Below are 16,344 nucleotides of genomic sequence, written 5' to 3' on the forward strand. Positions count from 1 at the left end.
GGGGGGGGAGTGTATTGGGGACTTTTTGGATAGCATTGGAAATGTAATTGAGGAAAATACCTAATTAAAAAAAATAAAAATAAAAATAGCATCTGAGGAAGGAAAGGAAAACCATCCCTTACTGAATGCCTGTCGTATGTTCCTATGATCTCTGTAGTAAATTCACAGACTGTGCGGGTGTCCCCAATTGCAAATAGAGACCTCAAACTCAGGCAGGCTTAACAGCCTGACCAGCAAGCATAAAAACTAACAACAGAGCTTAAGCTTCAACCCTCTGTGACAGACCATACTACTCCTCAGGAAAATAATATTGCAGAGTAGGGAAAACAAGGGGACCATGACAGATCTGGGAGAAGCCAGTACCTTGTCACAGATCTGTCATGTTTAAATGTTAACTTAAGGGATTTTTCTCATGCCCACAGTAGAAACTGGAAAGGGTTTTCAGAACAGGGAAAGTTGGTTTGTGGCTCATCCATACCCCTAGAAACCAATGTGTGTGACACATGTAAGCACCCCTAGTTGTGAGGCTTCTCTCTTCCTGAAGAATAATTAATAAATATTTTCTCTTAGCATATAAGAAACAGTTGAACCAAACAATGATGTAAACTGGAAATGACCCAAAATGCAAGCCGTTGGCAGTCACTCAGTGAAGTGCATTGTCGTGCACATGTGCAAGTTGGTCTCCCCGCCTCTCGGGTGATCTGCACTTAATAGGAATATTTTAAACTATGTAGCTAAGCAACAGAGGTAATTGTTGCTTTCTAGAGCTTTTGTTAGCACTCTAACACAGCCCAAATATGCATAATTAGGTATAATGTCTATAAATCATTATTGTACACATGTGGGTAGTTAAGTGGAGTGAGAGAATAGTTCAATGAATTGAGCATATTCACTGAAAATGCTTTTTATTTGTTTTCTGTAGTTCATAATACTTTAAAATTATCATAACCCTTTACACTTTCTCTTAATAGCCAACTGTGATATTGAGAAAAACTTCATTTGCATTTTAGACTATGTTTACTATATTATTTAAAGCTGGAGTTACTCTGATATGGATTCAGTAGAGGATAGGCCCATCCTATCAACGTTATGTGCTTGTTTATCCAGCCTCTTTTCTAGGAACTGAAATGTTAAATTTTTCAGTTTGTGTTGAATAGATCCCAACAAAAGACTGCACCCTATAATCAGCATTATTTACAGGGACTAGTGTTGTGACTGAATTCTTCTCTGCATCCAAAAATGCTTTTAGTTACTATGGCAATATTTACTTGATCCTGGCAGTCCAGTGTTGATTTAGGGAGATAATTACCAGAAAGGAAGATGATGGAGATGTATTTTTGAGTGTCCTTGTCAGAGACAATGTTTATTAAAAAAAAAAAAATTGAATGAGACAAAAAAAAATGCACATTGTCTCCCAGGCAAATGCTCTCTGTCACAGCTTTATGCTGAATGCTGTACTTTCTTCCCTCCAAAGATGTTTATTAACAAAGAATGTGCTTCACTTGGTGTCCTTAACAGTCTGCAAGGAGGCTTATCAGCTTATGCTGCCCATCCCCCACTTGCCTTTGAAATTCAGAAATGGTTGTCTTTTTGTTTGATTGTTTTTGTTCTGGTTGGTGTCAGCGGACTCTTGGTGGGCTGGTTGGTAGATCTCCAAGTCTGGTGGACACTGAGAATACACATGCTCAGTTGGATTAACTAAAGTTGTGGCAGCTTTAGTGAACTGACATACATACAGACATACATGCATACATGCATGCATGCATACATACATACATACATACATACATACATACATACATACAAGACACGTAAAGGAGTGGTACTGGGCACTTAGAGGTCTGTTCTTGGTTACAGTACCCAAGCTGTTCACATTTTACATCCTCAAACCACCTCTATTGTTCCTCTCCTTTACTTTATAACACAAATACATGCACATGTAAGACAAGAAAATGTATTTCTATTTAAAATATCTAAGCCTGATGATTATCACATTATCCCTAAATGCTGCATTTAATGTGACACTGAAGACTAAGTGGGAAGACTTGAGAGCTTCAGTATCTCTGTCACAACTTCTATGTAGAGCTGTTTGTATCTTACTTAACATTGCATAAAAGCTGAGAATATTCTCTATAGAGAAGTTAATTCAGATGATGCAGACAGTGTGTAGAATTCATATTCAAGTTCCTCCTGGTTGCTAAGATGTAGGAATGTAAGAGGGTATAACAGCAGGAACCTCTTTGTGGTACTATGTTGTCAGAGTTCCAACTTCTGTCATGACAGTACTCTAAAAGGACTCAGCTCTTCATTTGCAGATGATACAGAAGCACTATGCTTATTTTATTCCACAGTATTTATTTTTTCTTATCATGATTTATAAAATTAATAGATACTAACATTATGTTGGTATAGCAGTATCCATATACTTACATATGCAGGCATATATATGTGTATGTGTGTGTGTGTGTGTGTACAGGTATATGAATTGTTATGCGAGCTCCTTAAAATATTTTTGGCTTCTTGGTTAGTGATCTACTTTTTAGAGGTAGTATCTCACATGAGGTCCTGACTAGCCTGTAGCTTGATAGCCTCCTGCCTCCGTTTCCTAAGTATTAGGATTATGAGCCTATGCCACTATGCCTTGGTCCTTTAAATGTTTTTATTCTGTTTTCTTTTCAATGTCTGTCTTCTTTTTTCATAGATGGAATCATGGTAAAATCCATGGATGAAACTCTTCATTTACCTGCACAAGACAGCTCACTCCAGAAGAAAGACCAATACACATGTTATCCAGAGCTCATGGTCAAATCTCTGATGCACTTAGGCAAATTTGAAGAAAGTGAGTCTGTGCAGACCACATGTGAGAACTTAAATGGCAGCGGTATCCAGTCTTTAAAAGCAGAGAGTGATGAAGCACGTGAATGTTTTATGGTTCATTCCGACAATGGAAGAGATAAAGTCCATCATTCCCAGCCACCTTTCTGCTCTTCTGGTGACAGTGAAAGTGACTCTGACAGTGCAGAGAATGGGTGGGGCAATGGCTCCAACTCATCAGAAGACACTGACACTCACAAAGGCCCCAAACACAAGCTGACATACAATAGAAAGGACCTGTTGGAAGTTCCTGAGATAAAAGCTGAAGATGACAAGTTTATCCCTTGTGAGAACAGGTGTGATTCTGACACAGATGGGAGAGACCCACAGACCTCTCATATGGAACCCTTGGTTGTGAAAGCCCAGCCTTCCTTCCCAGAGGTTGCAGAGGGTGAGGGCCTAGCCACAGTAACAGAAGAGCCTGCTGAGGTGGAGAAAGCAAAGGGGAACCTGAGTTTGCTGGAACAGGCTATTGCTCTACAGGCTGAACGAGGTTCTGTCTTCCATCACACTTATAAGGAGCTGGACCGATTTTTCCTGGACCACCTGGCAAGGGAACGGAGGCAACCTAGGGTTACTGATGCCAATGGAAGACAAATCTTTACTAATAAACGTAAGCACGTTGTTATATTCATCACAGGTATAGTTGGTTTACAGTTTGAAAATGTTAAATGTGCTTATTCTTTCTAGATTAGCGTTTTGACAACTTAATGTAATTTAAAAATAAATTCATAATCATGAGACAGACGATTCCTTCCTTTGCAGCCAGTCTTTCGGTTGCTGTCAGGTCTGTGGATGCGGTGGTATCTTAATACCTGAAAGACATGCATCCCATCTGATTTTCTCATTGAATTAACTCTTTAGAATCTCATTGTACCTTTTAACAGTGCTTGACTGAACATTTTTACATGATTTTAATGTATTTTATTAGACAAATCATTCTACCCCTTGTTCTGGGCTTAGGGGTTGCTTGAAAGCTTCAAAACCAAGAATCAGTCACTTGTAAGACAGGTAGGATGTGATAAGCCTCCTTAGGATAAAACTGGGGGTTCATACACTTGTAAGATGATGTTTTTTCTAGTTCGTCAGTGAGAGCACACAGATACCTGGGTCAAACTTAAACTTACAGAGAGAATGTGCTTAGAGAAGACCTTCAATTGGTCTAACAGCATTAGGGGAATGATTCATCAGGGGAATGATAGATCTTCCCTGATGGAGAACTATGCCTGTTCTCCTACACAAAGCCTATACCATTGGTGAGTGATATTCCCAGTAGTCCAGTGGTGCCCAGAGAACATGTTTATCATGGGTATGTTCAGGGTCCAGTCAGATTCAAACCTGCAAAGATTGTTTTTCATTTCAGCAAAATTTTCTGGAGATTGTTGGGTCTCCTGAAATCTGGTAACCACAGAATCGGGGAAAGATACAAGGGAATGCTGTGGTCATAGGTCTTGAGGGCTTAGAGGACTGGGATCTGCTTCATTAGAAGTTCTGATTGGGGAAAGTGATCCAGAAGTTAATTGTTTGGTGATTTTAAGTCCATGTTGATACTTACCTTCCATTTAGCAAATACTGCCTTCCAACTCTGGGAAAACAGACTAAGTATAATAAGGATGCTGCTGCTGCTGCTGCTGCTGCTGCTGCTGCAACATCCTTCAAGGGTTCGATTGGGAGCAAATGTGTCACTAGAGACAGGACATAGTTTATAGCTCTGTGCACTTCTATCAGTTCATAGTATAGTTGTTAATTTTTTCATTATTTACCTTTTTTAAAAAAAAAGATAAACTACAAAATCTGAAAAAGATGACATTCACTCTAAGTCATATTTTATTGGTTTTAAGATCAATAAAATACTATCCCCCCACCTTCCCACCCCCCAGTTAACATCCTGGAAATCTGAAGGGTATGCAACAATTTTGCCTTCAATAGTTTTTCTTCTTAAAACACATACAAAATGATGTTTCAACTTGCTATGGGTGATGTTTTACAGGAAGTATTACTCCATGTTTGTAGAAAGTTTATTTTAACTTTAAGTGCTTGATGACATTTTGGTTATTTTATAAGGTTTTAAAAATCATCTTTGTTTCCAAAATTAATAACACAACAGGGTGTGTATATCAACCCTTGGCAACTAAGTGGTTTGGGGCACTACTGGGGGCACTGAAAGAACTAACAGGATGGCCTATGGCACAGGCCTGGTATTGCTTTAGGGATCAAAGTCCCTGGAAGGTGAGAAGGCTCAGCTGAGGCAAATATGCAAGGTGTGATTCATGTTGCTGTGTGTGCATGGGTGTTGGCACCTGCAGAGCTCCCACTTTGCATTCACACACCCACTCAAAGCTCCTAGACCCAGATGCCTGGGGGCATTCTTCTTTGACCTGCATTCTGTATCTACAGTTGACCATTCAGGCCATCATTTGCTATCTCCCCTAAAATGCTCTTCTGATTTGTGCGATGCCTTAGTCATAGACTTCTCTGTGAAGGACCAGACATTAGGATTTTAGCTTGCTGTTCTACTCAAGTCTACAGCAGAGCTAGCAGTGCTACAGCAAGTTTGTTAAACTCTGCCACTGAACATTTGGAGATGAGGCTGCAATGTAAGCACTGTGTTGCCCATCATGTGGCACTTGTCAAGTAAGAGGAGCAATAGGAACAATGGGACAAGTCCGCCTGGTGTGAAGGAGGATGGTCCCAGGCAACCAGGATATAGTAGACCCAGAGTATGAAGTCCCCTCATTGTGTAGTGCTATACAAAGAAAATGAAAGAAGAGGCGGGCTGTGAAGCTGCCCTGAGCCTGTGCTCTGGTTTCTTATCATGCAAACAGGTTCTGCCCTCCAGAGCATTTCATCTGCAGCTTTGTTTTGGGAGGCCCAGGAGAGAGCTACAGACAAAGGTGCATGGTGGACTGTCAGTGGGCCCCACCTGGGCAGGTGCCAGCCCTGTTATCTCCAACACCCTTTCTGGCTTCCCTCAGACACACAGTGTGCTGAGGAGGGGAAGTGCTCAGCGCCAACCCTGTCAGTGCTTAGAAATGTGGTGTCACGTGGACAAGAGCCAAGAGTGGAAGCACATCAAAACAGACACTGTAGTCTTCTCTTCACTGTGACTGACTCTTTACAATGCTATCAAGCCTCTCAGTTCACTTCCACCAAACTTCAAAGATTTTGACCAGTGGCATATAGGTTTTACATGCCCAAAATGGACTTGAAACTTGGCAATATATTTTTATTTAGTAAAACTTGTATTGCAGAGTTATAGAACATCATAGCCTTAATATTTTTTTCTCTCACAGAGTACAGAAAAGAACATCCCCCACATCAATTGTTTTAGCTAAATCTTTTCTTTAGTTAACTATGCTGTTTCAGGGGCATCCTGGTCTTTGCAGCAATCTGCTTTCAGCCTCCTGAACTATCAATGCTAGCTGCAACTTGGAGGATGCTCAGCCCCTCCTTCTTTACTGAACCCATGTCCCCACGTAATTGGATTACACACAGCCTGCTGTGCCCCATCTGTCTAGGACTACTTGTAATCCAACAACTGGAGTGACTTGGTATCACAGAGACATGTCTTCTCATGCAGTGTAGTGTCATGGAGATGTCTGACACATCCCATGTCAATGGCCTACTCTGGGTGGTTCCTTTAGAGCAGGAGGGTGTGGACCCTCCATCCCCACATGACAGTGCCTTATCCGTTCTCCAGGGCAGCAGCCTTATGAGCAGGGTCATGTAGATTACTTATTGTTACCATGGACTTCAAGCCTGCACAGTATTCTTATTGGTCCATGTTGAGAGTCCACATCCTTTTGAAGACTGTTTTGCCTCTTCCTCTGAGGATTGACATACTCCTTCTGCTTTGCTGACCACCAGAAACACACAATGTCTCATGCTAAATATCATCCTAAGCACACGTTAGGGCAGTTTGGACCATAAGATTGCATTTCCGTATAAAGTTTAGTTAACATCTTGGCTATATGTATGTGTGTTTTACATGTGTGTGTTATATAAATGTTCATGCATGCATGTATACATGTGCATGTGTACCATGCGCATGTGTCTGTGTATGCGCATGTGCATGTGACTGTGAATTTATGCACATGTGTTTGCACAGTTGCATGTATGTACACATGCACATGTATGTGCCTGTGTGTACCTATATATGTGTTAGTGCCAACCTCTTTCAAATTCTTACTCTGTATCATTCATGTTATGCATTTACTAGCCTCTCTCATCATCAATCATACATACCAGGAAATCAAAATCCTAGTATCTTCAGCCCTCCTGTCTTGAGGTTTTATCCTGTGGCAACTAGCACTACCTGAGAGCCCCATCCTCACAGACAGTGAGTCCTCAGATGGCTGGGAAGCCCCACTGTTCATACTTCCCTCTCTTCAAATATCCTACTAGAATATTTCCCTCTGAAAGCTTCTCCCATCACCTCAGCTCTGAATTTTTGCAGCAGTGACCACAGCTTCCCACCATGGTCACTTCACATACCTCTGATAGAAAAAAAATTATTTTGTAGCACTTAGTTTTGAAACTTGTCCTCCTCACATCAGCCTCCTGATAGCCCCCAACCCCCATCAGCTGCTTTGCAGGAACTAAGCTCAACTTTTATGTGAATAGTGAGCCCACTTCCAGGGACCCACAGGATAAAGGCACGGAGGCCTTCTGCCAATATGGTGGGCTCTTTGTCCTGTAATTCTAAATCTGCTATTTCTAAACTGTTTCAATAGAGACTGCTTTGAGGTTAAATAAATTATCTTTTCTTGCTTTTCTTCTTTCTTTTCTTCTTTTCAGGAGCATGTTCACCTTCTGGTACTAGGTGACTTTTCATAATAAAAATTTAACTGCAGTATGTTACATGACAACCTAAAACCATCTTTGTATTTGAACAGTCCCTTGCCCTGTCTCAGCCTTTGCTTAGGAATCCAAGAAAATTGAAAATGTGTTTTGCTTGCACGGGTCTTAGTTGAGGGTTTTATTCAAGGCAATGTAAGAAGAATGTTTATGGTGGCAGAACTGAATAGGGTATGAGTGACACCCGCAAGGCCACTCTATTGAATGGTGGGGAAGCAGCAGCATGTGAGTGTCTCAATTCAATTTCTCTATAGATTCACCAAGACCTGAGAGGAGGGAGGCCAAGTGCCCCATTCCTGGCTGTGATGGCACAGGGCACGTAACAGGGCTCTACCCTCACCACCGCAGCCTTTCCGGGTGCCCCCACAAAGTGCGAGTTCCTCTGGAAAGTGAGTACTCCTCCTGAAGACACACCTATTCATTCCTGTGTGCAGCCTCACATAGAGGTCCTCTGTCCCTTCCCGTTAGAATTAGGAATAGAAACATAATCTTACCTCCAAGTGTCAAGCAATTTCCATGTAACAATGTGAGGATTTTTTTTTTTTTAGTTGTTGTTTTTCTGATTTTGAGACAAGGTCTGGCCTCATACTCATGGATATTGCCTCTCTGTTCCTCTCCTGTGCACAGCTTAACTGTGTGTATTAGAAAAAAAATCACGAATAGTAATTTCAGTTGAAGAGACATTATTTATGGAAAAGATAGCTCATTCTAAGGAAGTAAGGATCTACTCATTATGCAGGGTAACCAGGAGGTAAAGTCAGGAAGACAATGTGTAAGAGTGCTAGTGCCCTTCTGTGGGAGATTCATCAAAAACCAGTTCTAGTTGTAGCATAAGGATGGCCCTAGTCCTCTAGTTCCTGACTCTAATTATTGTACAAAAGGAAAGTACCCCAGAGTGTGAGGTATCTGGGGTGTGAGCTGCAAAGTTGTTGATTGGCATCTCAAGAGAATACCTTGTAGACAACTTGCAAACTCTCTGTAACTTGGGTGGCCCTGAGAAGGGCAACTACATGGTCACTAAGTAAGAGCATGAATATAGAAGATAAGTCAGTGTTATTGTATAGTATAACTGCATGGTCCTTCCCAGCCTGAGGTCAGCATCTAGTCTCCATTCAGAGGATGAAGGTCACTCAGGCCACCTAGCCTGCCCAGAAATTTCTCAGGATATCCTGTTACATCTGAGCCTCCTAAAGCAGCAACAGCAGCCTCTCCTCCCTCATGCCCACCATAGTTCTTCAGTGATCTGGGCCACAGAGGTGAAGGGGAGGACGGGCTGAAAACACTGGTATGTCACATAATCTCTTATGTATTTATTGGGACAATTCTTGGGCCAGCCCATGGGTAAAAGTGGTGATACCTCAACATCCCCAGCTGGGTGTCAAGACTTGGCAAGTCACTAGCTTTCCCCCACCCAGTAGCATTATCAGCTGCTCAGTCTGATCATTCGGTACCTCATTCAAACTTACACTTATAAGTAGTCACTTGGTAAGGGATGGTAGATGGACAGATGCAAAATATTACCATTTTAAAAATAGCAAAGGCTACATGCACAGACCTCCAACTTACAGGAAAAGGACTGAAAGGGCTGTGTGGAAGAACAAGTTTTCTCCTGCTGTGCAGAAATGGTCTTAGAAGGGAATATGGGAATAAGGACCTTCTCAGTTCAGACTGGAGAGCAGCAGGCTCTGTCCTAGCATGTATGTGACCCCAGAACTACAGAGACTTGTTCCTGAGTGGAATGTGAGCAGGACCATTTGCAGGAGAGAACCTAGGGTAGACACTGACAGTCAGAACAATTTAGACATGAACTAGCTTTCTGGGTTTCATTTCTGAAGTTCTCACTGGCCTGTGATCAGTATGAATACATCGTGTGGTGAATAATTGCCTGATGTCATTTGAATGTAAGATGGAGAAGTAAATTTGATGGTGTGTTGCATATGTATAGTAAATCATTCTTCCCTTTAACATGATATTCTGTGCTTAGTTCTCGCCATGCATGAGAATGTGCTCAAGTGTCCCACTCCAGGATGCACAGGAAGGGGACATGTGAACAGCAATCGCAACACTCACAGAAGGTAATTCTGGTGACTTGGCAATCATTTACATTGCAAAAATTCAAGAGAAACTTTCCACAAATGAAATAATAGGCCATCCATTGAGAGAACTGTTGTCACTATTAAGTTTATGTCTTGAAATAGCTAACAAGTAGTCTCAATCTCAGGAAATTTTATTTTAGTGATCAACTAAAATAATGAGGCAGTTGTATTTGAAGATGCTTAGGTTCTGTGTCTATATAGCCAAGCACACAGGACACATTCTTTTCTGCCCCATATCTCACCAGCGCACATGGATAACAGAGGTCAGCTTCCGAATTAGTTATTATGAACCCACTAAACAGGCATTTAGAAAGGCTTCACAGATGCTTTGACTATAAATTATACAAGGAGTAGATGCTAGTTTTATTAATTTTGAAACTAAACTAAAGCACGTTGGTATATATTTACACACAGATATATGGTTTGTATATATAGATACTTTAAATTTTGTTTTATTTTTTAACATGTATTTTTAATGTGTATAGTTGTTTTGCACCTATGCTCTGAGCTACATGTGTGCAATGCCCACAGAGACTAGAAGAGAGTGTGAGGTCTCCTAGAACTAGAGTTATAGATAGTTATAAATGGCCAGGTGGGTGCTGGGAATCAAACCCAGGTCCTCTAGAAGAACAGCTCGTGTTTTAAACCACAGAGTCATCTCTCCATCCCTGGAATTTTTATGTACACACTTTATTTTACATGTGGAATGTGTGGTTATGTGCTACAGTTTGGATTATAAGAAGATTGCCAAAATGATTTCATATTTGTGCTTTTAATTTGACTGACATATAAATTTTAGCCTCTAAAATTTTGCTAAAGTTCCTAAGATAAATCATGAACTTAGCATTGCTAATTTATATAATCAGACAAATGTGTAGAGGGATGACAAATGTGTACACTGCATTTACATTACTGAGTTTCAGAATCCTTTTGGTATTTCCCTATTATGTAATATTTTTATTTTTTTAAAATGTATTCACTACTTGTCACCTCTGAGATGGAGCTAGGGAACAAACAGACACTGTAGTTTGCAAACCCTTTGGGATCTTTTATATGACAATGGTGCTAAGTGAACTATTAATATGACTTAACATTTGCTGTGTGCCAAGGGTGTTTCACGCCTGTGCCAAGGCAGACCACATTGTCACACTCACTCACGTCCTCCAACTCTTCTTTTTTGAAACAGTCTTTCTGGTTGTCCGATTGCTGCAGCTGAAAAGTTGGCAATGACCCAGGACAAAAGTCAACTTGATTCTTCTCAGACGGGGCAGTGTCCTGAGCAGGCACACAGGTATGGACCTTCAGGACTTGGCTGATACTCTCTGTTCATGTTGGATCCCACCCAGAAGAGCCTCTGTTCTTTGTATGTCATTTCACTGTGGTCTGTATGTCATGTTCAGTCATGAGTTGATTGATGTAGGCAGGCAGTTTGCAAGGTTAGGAAACAATAGCATCATTCAAACGATCTAGGGGACATTTTAGAAGTCTAACCTGAAGTTCATATCTTTACAAGAGTAGCATAATATGGGTATGAGGTATGAAATCACATACATTAATAAAAGTTCTCACTCACTAATGTAATAACAGGTGGGCTCCTATGTGTGACTGGTTTCTTTTCTGCCTGGAAGAAACTCAACATTTGTAAGTGTGTGATTTTATGTGCTCCCTTTAGGTCCACATATGAACAGGTCTTCCATATGTAACTGCTAACAAAGTTTCCAATGGCCCCTTGAGTGCCCAAGGTCCTCAGAATATCTAGTAGTTTTGAAAATATTTTACAGAAAATGAATGTTGTTACTTAAGGCAGTGAAAAGTACATTTTGTAACATTATGCGTGTAGTAAAAAGTTATTTGAGGGTAGTTGTTAATGAGCCACTAACATGCAAAGCAGCTAGTAGGCGCTTCATTCTTTCTGAGGTGTGTAGTTTGCTTTCTGTTTTGTGATAAAATACTCTGACTAAGCAAAGTGGGGGAGAAATGGATGTATTTATTCTTTTACACTTCCAGGGTACAATCTATAACTGAGAGAAGTCCGAGCAATAATTCAAGCTGGGGATGTGGGTTAGTGTGGCACAGTGGTTAAGAGCACAGTGGTTGCAGAGGGATTAGAGTCAGTTCCCAGCAGCCACATGGCAGTGTACAACCATCCATAGCTCCGGCTTCCAGAGATCCAGCACACTATTCATGCAAGGAAAAAATATACACACAAAATAAAAGTAGTGAATTCAAGTCGGAAGTGAAGAAGAACCCAAGGCCCAGCACTACTTACTGGCTCACTCTCTGGCTGCTAGGCTCGCTTTGTTGCACATCCCAGGCCAACCTGTCTCTGAAAAAAAGCACACAGGATATGGATTCCCTTGATATTTTTCTTCTAAGATTCACTTAAAAGCATCAGACTCAGCATTCAAGTCACATGAGTGAAAACCATGTCAAATAAAAATCACAAATTATTAACTATGTAGCAATAAGAAAACTTTTTAAATTTTTTTACTTACTTTTATTAGACATTTTCTTTATTTAAATTTCAAATATTATCCTCTTACCTCATTTCCCCTCCGAACCCCCCTATACCTTCCCTCTTCCCTCTGTTCGTCAACCCACCCACCCCTGCCTCCCTGTCCTGGCATTCCCCTGCACTGGGATATTGAGCCTTCACAGGGTCAAGGGCCTCTCCTCCCATTGATGTCCAACAGGGCCATCCTCTGCTACATATGCAGCTGGAGCCATGGGTCTCTCCATGTGTATTCTTTGGTTGGTGGTTTAGTCCCTGGAAGCTCTGGGGATACTGGTTAGTCCATATTGTTATTCCTCCTATGGGGCTGGAAACCCCCTCAGCTCCTTGGGTCCTTTCTCTAGCTCCTCCATTGGGGACGCTGTGCTCATTCCAATGGTTGGCTGAGAGCATCCACCTCTGTATTTGTCAGGCACTGGCAGAGCCTCTCAGGAGACAGCTCTATCAGGCTCCTGTCAGCAAGCAAGCACTTCTGGACATCCAGAGTAGGGTCTGGGTTTGTTAACTCTATATGGGATGGGTCTTCAGGTGGGGCAGTCTCAAATGGCCTTCCCTTCAATCTTTGCTTCACAGTTTGTCTCTGTATCTCCTCCCATGGGAATTTTGTTCACCCTTGTAATAAGGATTAAAGTATCCATGCTTTGGTCTTCCTTCTTCTTGATTTTCATGTGGTCTGTGAATTGTATCTTGGGTATTCCAAGCTTCTGGGCTAATATCCACTTATTAGAGAGTACATACCATGTGTGTTCTTTTGTGATTGGGTTACCTCACTCAGGATGATATTTTCTAGTTCCATCCATTTGCCTAAGAATTTCATGAATTCATGGGTTTTAATAGCTGAGTAGTACTCCATTTATCACATTTTCTGTATCCATTGCTCTGTTGAGGGACATCTGGGTTCTTTCCAGCTTCTGGAGTCAATTAGAAATCTTAACATGGAGTTTTCATTACTATTAAAATGCTCTCTTGATTATTTCTAAGGGTGCTATGGAAAGCTAAAATTCAGTTTCTTGTTTAGAAACTTTGGAAACTAATGTCACTTTATAGTATTTCAACAGCTTCAGTCTAGTAAGCCAACTTCCATCAGATCTACCCATCCCTCATTATTTCTTTATTCAGAACAAATTTTTCACTTAACATATTTTGATCATATTATTTCCCCTCCCCCAATTTCTTTCAGGCACTCCCACCTCCCTTCCTATCTAACTTCATACGTGCTCACACACTCTACCTACTCTAAAAATCAAACAAAAAAGTGAAAATGAAAACAAATAAAAATCCCAATAAAATGAAAAAAACCTACCAAAACAAAATGAAAAAAGAAGAACACATGTACACTCATGCATACACTCACACAGCGTGGAGTCTGTTAGTGTTGACTCCTGGGCACAGGGCCTGCCACAGACTGTGGATGATATACACAGTACCACTCCAGTAGAGAGAATGGATTTTTCCTTTCCCAGCAAGAATCAATTGCAAATAGCATCTACATTGGGGGTGCATTTTTTTCTCCAGTCCTCCTTCCCTGTGCTGGGAACTTGTGTAGCTTGAACTTGTGCAATCTTGTGCAAGCTTGTCACACTCTCTGTGAATTCATATGTCCTGTTGTGTCTGGTAGACATGGTTTCCATTCTGTTAATGTATTGGATTGAGGTGACTGGTTGACTTACATTCAACTATCCCTACAATTTTGGGATAAAGCCAATTTGATCATAGTGGATAACCTCTTAGGTATTCTTGAATTTAGTTTGCAAGATTTTATTGAGAGTTTTTGTGTTTATATTCATAATGGATATTGCTTTGTAATTTTCTTCTTATTGTTGGGATTTTCTGTGGTTTTAGTAGCATGAAGTGTAGCATCAGTTTCAGTTTTGCTGAGTAATTTGAGGATTTTTGACATTAGTTGTTCTGTGAAGGTGTTGGATAATTTTGTGCTGAGTCTATCTGGCTCTGGATTTTGGGGTGGTTGGGAAATATGAGCAGGGGTCAAATTGTTAATTGCTGATTCTATTTTACTAGGAGATATGAGTGTGTTTACATTGTTTATTTTATCTTAACTTCAGTAGTTCATATATATCAGAAATTAATTTCTTTTAGGTTTTACAGTTTGGTAGAATATAACTTTTAAAATACATTCTTATGATTCTCTGAAATTCTTCAGTGCCTATTCTAATGTCTCCTTGTTTAGCTTTTTTCTGCATGATTGGATTGAGAAGAGTAGAGTATTAAGTCACACACTATCATTGTGTGGGTGTCAGTGTGTGATAGTAAATGTGTTTCTTTTATGATTTGGGGGTACCACTGTGTTTGGTGTATAAATACATAGAATTGTAATATACTCTGGTTAAATTTTCCTTTGATGAATAGGTAGTATCCTTTCCTATATCTACTGATTAATTTTTCTGTTTTGTTTTTTAACCTGTTTTGTAACATATTAAAATAGCTACACATCCATGCCTCTTAGTTTTATTCCCTTGCAATACCTTAAGCTTGTGTCTATCTTTGGAGATAGATATGTTTCTTGGATACAGGAAAAAGATGAGTCCTGTTTTCTAACGCAGCCTATTACTCTGTGTCTTTTTATTAGGTAGGAAATAAAGATCATAAATACTGAGAGTTATTAATGAGCAATGTTTATTAGTCACCTTTATTTTGTTATGTGAAGATTTTTCGCCTCTTTGAATTAACTCTTCTAGCTTTATTTATTCCTTATGTCATCTTGTGTGTAGTTAACCTTTCTCTTGATTCTAAAGGTTTCCTTTTAGTGTCCTCTGTACACTTCTAGATAGGTAGACAGATATTGATTGAATTTGGTTTTAATTATGGAGTGTGTTTTTTCTGTCTATTATGTTTATTACTTTTGTTGGGTTAGTAGTCTAGACTGTCATCTCTCTCAGAGCTCTCTCTCAGAGCTTACACAGGTCTTCTAGCTTTCAAAATTTCCATGGAAAAGTCAGATGATATCTAATAAGTCTGCCTTTATATGTTACTCTGTCTTTTTCCCTTGCAACTTTTGATATCCCTTCATCATTCTGTACGTTTAGTATTTTGATTATTGTATGTTATGGCGAGTTCCTTCTGATCCAATCTCTTTGGTGTTTAGTATGCTTCTTGTACCTTTATATCATATCTTTCTTTAGATTGGAGATATTTTTGTATGATTTTTTAAAAAAATAACTTCTGACCTGACTTGGGTTTCTTCTCCCTCCTCTATACCCATTATTCATGGTTTGGTCTTTTCATGGTTTCCAAGATTTCTTAAATGTTTGTGCATATGTGTTGGTGCCAATACCTGATCTCATCCGTTTTGGAGAGGGTGTTACATTCTTTGGTTTCTGTTACTTGATCTATGTCCATGCTAAGAGTGATGGCTCTGGAATCCCTGATAGAGAGATGTTCTATGGGTGGCAGAGGTCTCAAAGGAACAGAGCTGAATTAGAAGGACAGGCTGAGAGTGATGTTGGAGAAGAACTAGGGGAATCTGATATTATACCAAGAGGCTCATTTCTTAAAAGATCAATGTGGGCTGTTGGGGTTGCTTGCTAGCTACATCAGGAATAAGAGAAAGTAGGCAGCCTTGTCTAGTCCCTGATTTGCTTCCAGCTTCTCACCATTTACTTTGATGTTGGTTACTGGTTTGCTGTAGATTGCTTTTATCATGATTAGGTATGGGCCTCGAATTCCTGATCTTTCCAAGACTTTTATCATGAATGGGTGTTGGATTTTGTCAAATGCTTTCTCAGCATGTAACGAGATGATCATGTGGTTTTTTGTCTTTGAGTTTGTTTATATACTGGATTACATTGATGGATTTCCATATATTAAACCATCCCTGTATCCCTGGAATAAAACCTACTTGGTCAGGAAAGATGATTGTTTTGATGTGTTCTTGGATTCAGTTAGCAAGAATTGACTATTTTTGCATCGATATTCATAAGGGAAATTGGTCTGAAGTTCTCTATCTTTGTTGGGTCTTTCTGTGGTTTAGGTATCAGAGTAATTGTG

The 16,344-nt window shown here is 40.1% G+C and overlaps 1 protein-coding gene across 4 annotated transcripts in view; it reads left to right on the forward strand.

Moving 5' to 3' along the window:
* The window catches only part of LOC110309383 (ST18 C2H2C-type zinc finger transcription factor), a 338,717-nt gene that overhangs the window by 276,931 nt on the left and 45,442 nt on the right, over positions 1-16,344 (forward strand). For all 4 annotated transcript variants that reach the window (XM_021182357.1, XM_021182038.1, XM_021182120.1 and 1 more), the window contains 4 exons: positions 2,702-3,487; positions 7,986-8,120; positions 9,716-9,806; positions 11,014-11,118. In XM_021182357.1, the coding sequence (XP_021038016.1) occupies positions 2,702-3,487; positions 7,986-8,120; positions 9,716-9,806; positions 11,014-11,118 (1,117 nt within the window). The remainder of the gene's footprint in view (positions 1-2,701; positions 3,488-7,985; positions 8,121-9,715; positions 9,807-11,013; positions 11,119-16,344) is intronic.

This window comes from Mus caroli, chromosome 1, assembly GCF_900094665.2.
Source record: "Mus caroli chromosome 1, CAROLI_EIJ_v1.1, whole genome shotgun sequence".
NCBI classification, from domain to species: Eukaryota; Metazoa; Chordata; class Mammalia; order Rodentia; family Muridae; genus Mus; species Mus caroli.